Source organism: Neomonachus schauinslandi, chromosome 3 (genome assembly GCF_002201575.2).
Source record: "Neomonachus schauinslandi chromosome 3, ASM220157v2, whole genome shotgun sequence".
NCBI classification, from domain to species: Eukaryota; Metazoa; Chordata; class Mammalia; order Carnivora; family Phocidae; genus Neomonachus; species Neomonachus schauinslandi.
Genome location: NC_058405.1, coordinates 139,540,571 through 139,554,304, shown reverse-complemented (window position 1 = coordinate 139,554,304; position 13,734 = coordinate 139,540,571). Strand labels below are relative to the sequence as shown.

Sequence of the window (13,734 nt, the reverse complement as noted above, 5' to 3'; positions counted from 1 at the left end):
TGGCATACTTAATTTTAAAGCTGATGCTTACCATGATATCACTACTATTCACTAATCCAACAATATGGCTTCTTTCTAGAGTAGTGTGTTATTTACTAATAGTCCTTCTTTATTTCTTCCTTCCCGCTTTCCTTCCTTTTTCTTTTTTCCTGTCTTTCTTAACTCTGACTGTCATATAAGGATGTAAATGTCAAAAGGCAAGGATCTGGGCGCCTGGGTGGCTCAGTCAGTTAAACGTCTATCTTTGGCTCAGGTCATGATCCCAGGGTCCTGGGATCGAGCCCCACATTGGGATCCCTGCTCAGTGGGGAGTCTGCTTCTCCTTCTGCCTCTCCCCACCTCTTGTGTTCTTTCTCTCTCTCTCAAAAAATAAATAAATAAAATCTTTTTTTAAAAAAAAAAAAAGGCAAGGATCTTGATAATACTGACAAGTCTAGAAATGTTCAAGAACAATGAAAAGACAAGCAGCTTTGGAGGTAGACACTTGACCTTATTTTTATAATATATGGTCCATCTTCCCGGCTCTCGAGCTTCCTGTGTTGCACCAGCTTGCACTAGAAGACACAAGCTTCAAGGTTCTACCCACTCATTCTCTCTAGTTCCCATAAGAAATAAAGTACTTTGACTTTGGTTCCAACAAACATAACAAGACATCAACATGCTTCACATTAGGTCAAATGAATCTAAAAATATACATACGTGACACACACCATACATCACACACATGCACACGCATGCACATACACACAAGTACAAACACATTTTAAATAGATAGCCAATTGGTGAACACCCCAAATCAGAAAGATCACACATTTCTAGTCTTACTTTGCCTTATGACTGGCAGCTTGCCTGTAACAGAAGTCGCTAAATGGAAATATTTTTTAAGACATCTGACACGAAACTAGTTGCTTCTGACTAAGTCAATAGAACAGGATCACAGAAGATAGAGTCAATAGAGGGGAAAATGATGCCACCAATACAGACATCACCACTGAAGTAAAGGAGACGATGTTTAAGTAAATACACGGTGTCATCTGGTCTATAGAATTGTGCTACATCAGTTGTCCAGGAGAGTTTAGCTCTGTTCAATGTTAATAAATTAATCACTACATAAGTAATTATGAAGTATGAAATATTCAAGAAGTGAAAAAGCCTGATGCATGGCCAAGTTCTCCCACAACCCGGAACATTTTTTATTATAGATACAAATAAATTGACCTTAAGTTTTAAAATTTTAGTCCATTTTATTAAGAAAAGTCTCTTCCCAGTATCACCAAGACAATTTTCTTCCCTCTTAGTGAAGTCTTACAAATCTCTCGGCTGAACCATTAGAAAGATCTTTTGGTATGCTCTTTTGTATTTGAAATATCTCCTGCTTGAAATTAAATTCAGTCTTAAAATAGCAACTATATCATCTCCTAACCACTTCCCATTAATAACAGCAAACTCCAGAGATAAGTAAAGCAGCCTTCATGTGTCTGGAAAAAGAACCCTATGGATGATTTAAACGTTAAGAGTTGGTTACTTGTTAAGAAACCGTGCATGCACATTTGTCAATATGAATGCCAGAAAGAAATGAAATCTGAAAAAAGTGAAATCATTATACCGCACAGACTAAATCTAAACAGAGTTCAGCTTTTGTCTTTCACCATTATTTCTTCCAGGGCTGAATAAACACTTAGCTCATTAACATTGCCTTAATTCTCCCTAAAGTACAAGAGGATTCTGGAGAACGCAGATAGTATAAAGGAGCTCTCTTGATGCTAAAGTTTAGAGGCACTCATTCTTCAAAGAAGGTGAAGTCTGATGCCTGAGATAAATGCCCTCATCTGCGGTCATGATTGACAGGTGCATTTGGTCAGTTGTATGGGGGAAGGGAAGGGGAATGGAGCCTGAGTCCCAGGGCAGGAGGGCCCTCAGGTGAAAGGCTATTTCATAAAACTGCGCACAAATACCTTCTACCTTCGCAAAACCTCCTCAGATCAGTGTCTGCAGAGGCTAACAATGGGCAACAAATGCTCTTCTCTGAGCCTCCATACAGTTATTCTTTAAAGACAGTTCTATTTCCTTGGTAAAGCCTCTTTCGAGGTGCTAAATTTAGCACTGCCAATGAGAAGAACAGGTGGTGTGTGACACCACCAGATAGATCCGTCTCCCATCATGCTTTCCTGAGGCAGCCAATCAGCCGGGGATGTGGGGCTGTCAGCAGATCGGGCACATAAAAAGGCAGAGCCCAGCCCTGGCTCTTGAGCAGTCGTGCATTCCCAGCCTCGCCTCGGGTGTAGGGATTGCATAGAAAAGCAAAACTACACAGTCTCGGACTGTGTAGTTTTGTTTTTAAGTTTAGAGGCTCACCGATTCATGTCGGAGATGGTCGAAAAAACCAGCTCCAGATAGGACGTCGTTTCGGAAGCAACCTGGGGCTTCGTCCCACCCTTTTTGGGCACTCTTGAGAAATCAGGTGAGCGGCATCTTTACTTTTTTTTTTTTTTAACAGTAGAGTCCCTTCCTTATTGATTTCTAGTTCCCAGTTAGAACTTTGTATTCCGGCGTAGGCGACGTGCCTATGTAGGGGTGTTTGTCTAACTACTCGTTGTTGTTACCGATCCATTATTTAAATCTGCTCGTTCAGTTTTCTTTAAAAAGTTCAGTGCTTTGGCGAATCAGCCCAGGCAGTGATTCCAATTGTGTGAACCCACCCCATGGTCTTAAAAGTGTTGAAGCCGAGGTCGGAAATGATGATAGAAATGTTTGCTTCATGTCCTAGACTCTTTTTGTCTGCTGAGAATGTTCAAGGTTATGTTACTCAGTGAAAAAGTGAGACGCACCAAGAATAGCTCTGATAAAATGCATGTGGTATCAGCTACACCCTGATGACTTTTTAAGGGAATCGACTGCTGAGGGATCAGTTGCGGGACAGTGACAGAACACTTGCCCGCTGTCAGTCAACAGTGGAGAGTTTATTTTGGGAGCATGACATTTTAGATGCATACCTTCAGCCTAATTACACAAAGGCCGTTCGAGAGCAAGTGCTAAAGCAACAAAATGGACCTATCCACTAGGAATAAATGACCAATTTAGACAAGTTAATTGTGACATATTTAGAAATTTGGGGGAAAAGCTACATTATAATTGTTTTATAAAATACCCAGTATCTCATGTATTTTAATTCATAATCAAATGATATGAGCTAAATGTTGGTGTTAAGGGCAAGAAATAATATTTTAGAGACTTTTAATATCTAAATGCTGACTTCCCATCTTCCTGGATTTAGATTACTCATCATAAATGCCTATAAATGCATTGGTATATAATACCTAAATGGTGCAAAAGAATATAGCTATTTTTAGAAGATGCACTAGGTTGTAAACAGGGAAAGTGAGGCATAAAAAGTTATTTGTCTTACATGTAATATGCTATATGGAGTTCTTGACAAAAGATTCACAAAAACTTTTGGATATTATTTGAACTTTCCAAATATACATTTTATTGTCTTGGAATCCTGGTTTCATTTTCTTTTTAACGAAGTAAAAAGTTACAATAAGGCACAGAATTATTACTAGAAAAATTACCGTTCCATAAATTTTTAGTGAACAGAGAATTTTGTGAAAAGCAGTAATGAAGTATCTGACAATTGGGAATCTGCTTTTTATATCAGAATAGTGGAGTAGTTGAATAATGTGTTTGTGCATCAGAAAATTCTTCACATCATCTCTCTGGAACTGACGGACAAAGGACTTTCTTCCACTTAAAAGGACTTAAGTGCAAATTTCACATTCCTTTCTTTGATTTGGAATATTTGCATTGAGAAAGCACGAGGCTTTTAACTTTTTTACATTTTACAGCAGTGTTCTCTCTGTCAGATTTGGACCTTGTTCCTTACTAAGTACTCAAGTCAGTAGTTTTCTTTCAGCTCTGTAACAAAAGTTGGCCAATTCATGTAAGTTTAAATTTTCCTGACTACTGACTTCAACAGCACCATTTATTGAGCAGTTACAATATGAAGAAATATTAGAAATAGAAAGCACTGTAAGCTGTCTGTGAAAGGCTTACATAGTCAGTAAGACTTGCCAGAACTTTCCAAGTAAGGAAAGAAATTGAAAAGCTCAAATTTTTAGTTTTGGTGACTATTTTAAGTAGCCGCCTGGATTACTTAAAGCAATACTAGTAAGACCCAAATCTACGCCAACCTTAAAAATATAGAGTGAGGGAATGAAAAATACTGGGAGGAAGGAAATTTTTTTTTAACAATTATCTCTCAGCCATTGAACCGATGCACAGATCCATTCTGTTCTTTCCACACTTCTTTTATGGTGCTTCTCTACTCCCACTTACTCCAGTTTTCCTCTTTCCATCTCTCACTTAGGTGTCCCATCCTTGGTAAGACGGAATTTCCCTCTTTGACCACTAGAGGGCATTCCTTGCTCTGCTTTCCTTTTTTTTTTTTTTTTCCATTTCTCTTTAGACTTGCTACTCTATTAGGCTCCAAATCAATGCAGAGTCCTGTGTTCAAATTGAAACCACGAAGGAGAAGCCAGACCCATCCCTCTAGGGCCCACAGATTATCTCAGGAGCAATCTGATTGGAAAATGTGTGTCTCCGCCATCTCCAGAGTAGCTCGAGTGGCCCTTGGCTGGGACCTTCTAACTTCTTTTCTCTTCCTTTTCAGAGTGCCTGAAAAGATGACAACTCAAGCACCGACGTTTACGCAGCCGTTACAAAGCGTTGTGGTACTGGAGGGTAGTACCGCAACCTTTGAGGCTCACATTAGTGGTAAGCTCACGCGTGCGCACTTGCCTGCGCCTCGCCTCCTCCCCGTCCCGGTCTGTGAACTTAGCTGTAGGACTCGACAGCAAGTTTAAGCCCGGCTCTCACTTTGTAAAATTGGTCCAGCTGGATGGAAGGGCCATCATAAGGGTATACCGTTCACAGAGTACTGACAAAATCTGACAATATAATGGCTTGGAAATGTTTTATTCATATTTATAATTCCACGAAGCAAATAATTAGCATTGGATTAAAATTGCTGTCAGAATCCAGCAGCTAAGTACGACCAAATTTGGTCATTCTATATTTGGGTTCAGCTGCAGAGCCAGACTGGAAGCCAGGAACCGAAGCCCAGTAGGGGCGGGCCGTGGAGCTGCGGGGCAAGGAGGCTGGGGCCCACTCCAGGTGCCCGAGAGTAGGAAATAACAATACCGTGGACTAGTCTAAGAAGCAGAAAACTTTCAGTGTTGAGCTAACTCCTAATGATCTTATTCTTGTATTTTCAATCTTTATTAAGTGATTCTAGTGAATTAAGATTTGCCAATCTTTGGAAATGACAACAAAAAATAATATATGCCACCAAAGAGAAACAAAGATTGACCTCTGAATTTTATTTAAAACAAAGTTAGGATTTTCCCCCTTCTTTTTCTTCTTCATAACTCAGTTTAGAGTTCCAAAAAATGCATGATTTCTAGGACTTACCATCTTCTGGAAAAAATGGGGGTCATCTACAAACTATATTATAAATAATCTTGAAAATTATTTAATCAGTATTGTCTTTGTAGTATCCTAACTGGTCATATAAAATGGCATGGGTTAATTGAAAATCAAGTTTACACCTCCATGGTCTACTGTCCCTTTTTTTTAAAAAATTTTTTGACTTCTAATAAAGATATAAAATAAGATCTCTTCCTTTCTCCTTTCATTTTCTATTTTATGTGCCAATCTTATTCCTAATTGGTTAAGACGTTTACATTGCACAGAGATCACGTAATCAGTCTTCATTACTGATTATATATACATATAGAGACCAATTCCATTCTTCTCACACATGATATACTCTGATTTTCCAATAATACGATTATATATCTTGTAAAGCTCAGTAACTTTTGAATTGTGCAGAACACAATTGGCGTCAGTGGGAATTTTGCCCATTTGTGGAGTAGTGCAAGCTTGCTTCTTCGTAGCTTCTTGTTCTGTCACACTATGTGCTAATATATTATTAAGAAAACACCACTGAAAATATTTGACATTCATGAATTAGTCAAATAAACTACTCACTTGGCTGTGGTGGGAGATTGGTTAATATAAGGACAAGAAAATAAATGTTCTCTTGGTTCTCTTCACTTCCTCCATTTTAGTATAAAATAAACCCTGCTCTGAATTTGCTTCATGCCTTCTCAATGTACAGAATTTGAATATACTTGAATTATCAAACCATGTACATGTAGTTCTTAGCTCCACAATTTATGGCGACTGAAGAGCATTCAGCTTTTCTACCTGCAACTCCAGGAGTCCATGTTGTTCTGTAAGACTAGGTTTGGCTTTGTGTCTTCTTCTATGAGAACCCACTTCTCTCTCTGCACTTTGTTTTACTGATTACACATTTGAAAGGCAGGAGAGTTCAAGGAGACAGTGTCCTTGCAACCACAGAGGAGGGACACAGATGGGTTTGTCCTCTTGGGCTTGCTAGGCAGCCCTTTTAGATCCTTTGCTGCTTTTGTTCTTTACTTGTTTCTGAAGAGGACAACAGTCACTTTTTATTTCAAAGTTTCCTTGGCTTTACGCTTTTATAAATCCCCTTCATGATTTTAATGATGTCTATTAAATTGTATCTGGGAGAACCGGGACAGGAGGGCAAGAGATAGAAATTCTAGTCTTCTGTGTGCACCTCTAGCTGAGGGACCTTGGGAAAAAACACTGAGCCTCTTTTGGCCTCTTTCCTTTCCTATTAAATGAAAGTGTTGACCTCTACACGAACCCACAGACCTCCCTAATTATCTGCAAGTGGACCCTGGGGTTAGGACAAGGCAGTGAACATGGCGGGACGGAACGGAGGACGTTGCATGGCCCCATTCCAACATAAAGATGAATTGTGTTTGTGCCCCAGGTTTCCCAGTTCCTGAGGTGAGCTGGTTTAGGGATGGCCAGGCAATTTCCACTTCCACTCTACCCGGCGTGCAGATCTCCTTTAGCGATGGCCGCGCTAGACTGACGATCCCCGCCGTGACTAAAGCCAACAGTGGACGATACTCCCTGAGAGCCACCAATGGATCTGGACAAGCGACTAGTACTGCTGAGCTTCTTGTGACAGGTAGGCTGTAGGGGATCTGCCTGTCCTCTGCCCCACCCCCAGGGCATCTCCAGTCCATGGGGAAGGAGGTCCAGGAAGAGCTACTGAGGAACAAGTAGATGCAGCTAAGATCTAGAGAGGGACCTACTGGAGGCTGAATTGATAGCAGAGTAAAATTTAATTCTCCTCTCAAAATCCAGCACAAAGTTGGCTGAGAATGTTTCCTCTATACACATATTAAACACTCAAAAGTATATTAAGGGAATATTACAAACCATGTTTCTGAGCAAGTGGAAAGGCTTGGAGCCTTGTTTATAAGTCTACTAAGGAAACAGGTGCATCACCAGGAATTTACACGTTAACAAGCTTCTAGATGATTCTGAAGCAAGTGCTCCAAAGACTGCCCATTTAAGAAACACTGCTCTTATCTATAAAATTCAATAATTCTTTACTTACTTTCCATATCTAAAACTATTATACCATGGACATACACAGAAAAAGGCAGATGCATGACACAGTTCCCTCAGAAAAGTTACCACCAGTCTTCTTTGCCGCTGTCATTTCTCTCCATCCTTCACTTCCTGGTAAGATGTTAATCCATAGAACATTGTGTATTACTTTACACATGGCAAACAGTATCTGTATAACGAGCTACATAATGTTATATGTGATTAGCCAATACACTATACCACCAACACTGTTCAAGTATAGGGCTGTTATCGATGCATCGGGGAACATCATGTGTGAACTTTAACATACATCCAGAAAATTCAGAAATGAAAAATGCACAGGGGTGACAGGTTGTTTATTACTCAAAAACATGTTAAAATGGATCCCATTCTCTCTTCACATTTCTAAAAAATTTCTTTCAACATAATGGACCAAAAAAATCCCCTTTCTGTAGCATGACTAACATTAAATCATGTCACTATTTGGAATAACATTTAAATGCAAGTAAATATTTGGGTTATTTGAATACTGATCAATTTGGAGACAATTTAGGATTTTTGACATCAAATTAAGAGTTAGTGATTCTGTAAGTCACAGGTACACTTATCAAACCAACCATCAGAATTCATTTTAATGCAATTTATTGAAATACGCAAAATTACTTTAACAGGTTAAGATAGTGCTAGATGTGAGGCTGGGAGGAAGTGTCCGAAAGATTCTCTTAAAACGTTATAACAATATGGAGGTTTTTTCTTAAAAAAAAAAAAAGGAAGGGGGGCGCCTGGGTGACTCAGTCGTTAAGCATCTGCCTTCGGCTCAGGTCATGATCCTGGAGTCCCAGGATCGAGTCCCGCATCAGGCTCCCTGCTCGGCGGGGAGTCTGCTTCTCCCTCTCCCACTCTCCCTGCTTGTGTTCCCTCTCTCGCTGTGTCTCTGTCAAATAAATAAATAAAATCTTTAAAAAAAAAAAAGGGGGAAGGATGGAAGAGGAAGGAAGGAAGGAAGGAAGAAAGAGTGGTGGCTTACAGCTCCTAAACAAAAACAGCAAATAAAAATAAAATATGGTGGCAGGATTACCTTCTGCCATCTTCTGGCTCCTTTCTTGCTATGCTATGCATGAACTGGGCTCAAGGACAGTCAAGGGTGTTTGGTTCAGGGAGTCACTGCCTTGTTTTGGAAATGGAGCTGTGATTGTTTAAAAATAACCTGTCGGGAGTACCCTGGCTGGTGGTCCTGATTTTGCTCGCTTCCCCCTGCAGCAGAGACAGCGCCACCCAACTTTGTTCAACGACTGCAGAGCATGACCGTGAGACAAGGAAGCCAAGTACGACTCCAAGTGAGAGTGACCGGAATCCCTACACCTGTGGTGAAGTTCTATCGGGATGGAGCGGAAATCCAGAGCTCCCTTGATTTTCAAATTTCACAAGAAGGCGACCTCTACAGCTTACTGATTGCAGAAGCATACCCCGAAGACTCCGGGACGTATTCAGTAAATGCCACCAATAGCGTTGGAAGAGCTACTTCGACTGCCGAATTGCTGGTTCAAGGTATGTGCTGGAGGTGGAGAAACTGGGAGAAGGAGAGAGTACTTACTGATGGAGGCCGAAGTGGGGCTGGAGGTCTTCCCGCCTCCCCTCGGAGGCCTCAGGGATGCTGCGAGCTGAAACTGAAGCTGGCTTTTCAACACCCATGAGAAGAAAAGTCTCTGAGATTCCAAGCAGGAGCTCAGAATCACTGATGCACTCTGTGCTTACTAAGCCCAGTAGAAACTAGAAAGTATTTCAATTAAGTCATCTGCTTTCAAATTATTGACCAATAATGGATTTAAAAAAAAATGGTTCTAAGTAAATTCTTATCTAATAACGAACATATTCTATTGTAAAACCTAATTTATATTCATACAAAATCCAAAACTTCCTGCATTTTCCTCCATTGAGACAACTAGAAAATTTTCTTGACTCTGTAGTCAGAATTAGCATCATCTCTTTAGAAATGGGTCACCATGCCTCCTCCTGAATAGCTGTCTTTCCCTTCCCACAGGTGAAGAAGTAGTACCCGCTAAAAAGACAAAGACAATTGTTTCGACTGCTCAGATTTCAGAAACAAGACAAACCCGAATTGAAAAGGTATTTTTCTATACTGTTGGTTTTCAGATCTTTCAGATCATTGCTTCGCCAACTGTTCCCCCTGAACATGGGCTTTGTTTTCATCTTTTACAGAAGATTGAAGCCCACTTTGATGCCAGATCAATTGCAACAGTTGAAATGGTCATAGATGGTGCCGCTGGGCAACAGCTGCCCCATAAAACACCTCCCAGGATACCTCCAAAGCCCAAGTCCAGGTCTCCCACACCACCGTCCATTGCTGCCAAAGTGCAGTTGCCTCGACAGCAGTCCCCGTCGCCGATAAGACACTCCCCTTCCCCGGTCAGACATGTGCGGGCACCAACCCCATCTCCCGTCAGGTAAAGCCTTTTAAAGTAGAGCAAGTCATTGTGCATTTTTGAATTAGGTTTCATCCAATAAGATGAGAAATAAGACAAAGAAGGGAGAGAAATAGAAGGAAGCAATAAAAAATGTAGCATGTGAGAAAGGAGGTAAGCCGAAAGGTCCTGAATCCTCACTGTCACAAATCTTCACTGTCCACAGGTAAATTGGACGACTTTATAAACTCTACTTCTGAATTCCTATTTGTATTCCATTTAACAAACATCTGCGTTAAAAGCCAAGAGAAAGCCATGAAATAAAAAGAGCACAGAATGTAGAGTTGGAAGCACTATGTTCCATCAGCCTGACCGTTTGCTAACAGTGTGACTTAGGGAAATAATTGTAACAATGAAATAGTTGCTATTATATATTGGCCACTTTCTCTCTATCAGATATTTGATTGGCATTGTATGTATATTATCTCCTTAAATATTCACAGCAACCTCTAAGAATTATCATTCCTAATTTTATAGATAGGTGAGTGGAGCTAGAGGTTAAATAATTTGCTTAGGGTCTTAGTCATACCATTTGTACATTAAAGAAAATCACAATAAGAATGAGCTCAAGGAGTGTTGTGAGGATTCAGTGAGATAATTAGTTGAAGGTACTTTGTATATGGAGCATAAGAACATTTGTATAGTTATTTTCTGATAAGAAGTAAAACCTTCTAAATATTTTGCATTTGCTTATGTCATTTTCCATAGAAAATAAGATAGGTTTCTATGCTTAGTTAATATGGAGGTATTTCAGAAAGTAAGCATGTATCATCAGGGCTCAGAAATTCTATAAACAAGTGTAGATTATCCATAACAAATTTGAAACTTTGGAACTTGGCTTAACCTGCTGAGGTTTTTAATATGATGAACTGAAAAAATGTCCAAAATTTGGGGTAAACAAGAAAACGTTTCTTGACCAATTTATACCATTGTTTTAGTGTAGAGAGAGTTCTCCTGCCGAGAAAAATTTTAAAAGGAGAGTAATAAGCAGATAGTTGACCTAAAAAATATTCAAATTTACTTAAGTTACTGAAATCAAAACATTGTGGTATTGGTAAGTGAATAGAAAATACACCAGAGAAGCAGAACAGAGTGTCTAGAAATAAATTCAAGTATCCAGTAGATTCCATTTTTAACCAAAGTGACTTTTCAGTTCAGTGGGAGAAAGGATATTTTACTTGATAAAGAATGCTGGCCCGATTAGCTATCTTTTTGGAAGAAAACAAATATAAACCTCTACCTCACACCATTTACAAAATAAATCTCAGCCTGACTAGAAAAGCTAAATTAAAAAATAAAAACTAAAAAAAATATGAAACTATTTGGGAAAACATTTGTGAGGGAGAGCTTTTAAAAATAGATTTGGAGATTCAACTATATTAAAATAAAAACGTATGTATGGCAAAAATTAGGTCATTGCTAAACCAAACAGTGCATTTCTGAAAATATTTTAGAAGTGTCTCTTCCTCAAGATATTTCATTGTTTCTGCCTTGAAAGTATTATATCAAATATACAATGGCTATAATATGAATGGTAGAAGCCTCAAAACCTTGCATAATGTACACGACTGTATACGTTGATGCTCAATAAGAACCCACAAAGAAGCAAAGTGCAAACAGTAGATCTAGGGGGGAAATGTTGCAACAGTTACGACAAAGAACTAAGTAGCAAATATATTAAAAAGCTTCCACAAATTAATTTTTAAAAGAAAAAATAAACAACACAAATGGAAAAAAAATGAACAGAAGACAGCATTGCACACAAGAGGCGATGCAGATGTCCGATAAATACATGAAAAATGCTAGATATTTTCCAATTTTTATTATATTGGCCACTATGAAAATTAAAGGTACTTGCAAACACTAATATGAAGGAAGACTTGAACCAAAAGCTCAGTTTTAAAAACATGTCTAGCTATCAAATAAAGTGTTCTGTCCCAGGCTAGCTCCAAGTTTGCACACCATGAAATCGCAAGACAGGCCAAATGTGATTTCTGGGGGAGATAACAACCTCACTGTATTTTTAATCCAAGCCTAAGGGTCTTTTAAAATTACAGAGTCTCCCTGATTCCGTGGAGCGTTTTGACTGTCTTTAGCAGCTCTGGCAGTTCATTAATAACACTCCCCGTTACTTAGTCCTGAAATTTGCTTTAAAGTAAGAAATAAAAATAGCAATTTATAGAGAAAATAATGGCTATCCAAGATAGACTACTTCCTAAAATATCTAATGGTTTAATCTTGATTTTTGTCGTAGAGTAAGGCAAACATATTTTGTTGAATAAGGTACGTGTATCTAGCTGTGACCCAGTGATTATGTTTTATTGTAAGAGCAAAAATAAGTACTTTCCTATAATGACTCAAATTACATTGATTTTTCACAGTTATGGGCTTACCTGCAGCCTGCTGCTAATCACTCATGTCATGCTAATCATGTCTTTAACTCTTTTTGAAATAAACTCACTTTATGATGAAGAGCAAGAATGAGGCACAGGTTGAAACTTGGAAGTACATGTCACTTTGCTTTTCTTCAGTTGGTGTAGACCCTACATTTAGAACAGTGTTAGATGTCTTTGTTATATTTCTAAGGCAGTCACTTTTAAAATAGAGACATGTTCCCCTAGATTTCCCTTTACTTGATTAGGACTTCATGTATAAAATGTAAATTGATTTCCACCAAAAAACCGTTCTTCAAGAAAAGGACTAAACATGGAACTGGTTAATATTGTAGTGTACTATTAAGTTACTCTGTCATTTAGAGCAGATACCAACGGTGCCTTGAACCTTAATTAGAAGAGTCGTTTCATTTATGATCAGTGTAAGTTAATGCCAGAGTATATTTATAAATATTTTCCTGTAGGCAGTAGTTATATTCAATGATGAGGCAATACTGCCATCTAGAGGGAAAAGTTGATTAAGAATCGATCAAAAATTAAATTATGAAAATTGTTATCTTAAAATAGTTGGCCAACCCCTAGAATTATTGGTGTAGATCAGGGACTTTTTTGGCCATAAATGTCAGGAGTTAGCACTTAGATTCTTCAAATGATGCTATTGCACTTGGGATATACACAAAAAGCAATGAAAATTATTTTAGAAGAAGCACTTTATCAATTTAATAGAAAAACCGTGGAACCCTTGGATTTCCAAATAGCCAGTTACCATAGTAACTATATGGATATTAAAAGAAGTCCAGAGTACAACACATTGAGAGTGAGCGTAAACACAGAGAAAATTAAAAAGAGCAGTTCACAACACTTTGACCATTGCACAGCCCATACCCAAAAAAGCTCTGCAAGAAGAGTGCCAAGAACGCTTCCTCCTAGCCTGGAGGTTCACAAGGCCTGTGGGCATAGGTGAAAGCTGCGAGAAGTCTATAGGGAAAGAAAAGAGGCCAGACTTCTTTAGCCCAGAATTGCACACGCATTTTGGTTACAGAAACTTTTCCTTGTTCGACACCTGACATACCCTCCCCCATTGGGAGAACAGAGAAATTTAGAGTTCTGATTACTGTAGTCGCCATGTCCTTTCTTTTGCTGTATTTGAAGACCTTCTGCTGTCTTGACTTTTTTAAATGGTGAGAAGGTGGGCCAGGGCACAACATTCTTTAGCTTAGAATTCAGTCTGATTCTCTTACCGAGTTACAGCAGATAAGATTAAGGCTTACCAAGATTTAAAACAAATTACTTTCAATCAAGTACATTATTTGCCTCTGAATAGGTTATTGGGGCACACATTTTGAAAA

At 38.9% G+C, this 13,734-nt stretch overlaps 1 protein-coding gene across 1 annotated transcript in view; it reads left to right on the top strand.

Annotated features, from left to right (window-relative positions):
- The first annotated feature begins 4,682 nt into the window (after nucleotides 1-4,682).
- The window catches only part of TTN (titin), a 269,090-nt gene continuing 260,038 nt past the window's right edge, over nucleotides 4,683-13,734 (top strand). Inside the window, 5 exon segments of the mRNA XM_044913684.1 lie at nucleotides 4,683-4,773; nucleotides 6,878-7,081; nucleotides 8,770-9,057; nucleotides 9,551-9,636; nucleotides 9,730-9,974. Coding sequence (XP_044769619.1) covers nucleotides 4,683-4,773; nucleotides 6,878-7,081; nucleotides 8,770-9,057; nucleotides 9,551-9,636; nucleotides 9,730-9,974 — 914 coding nt within the window.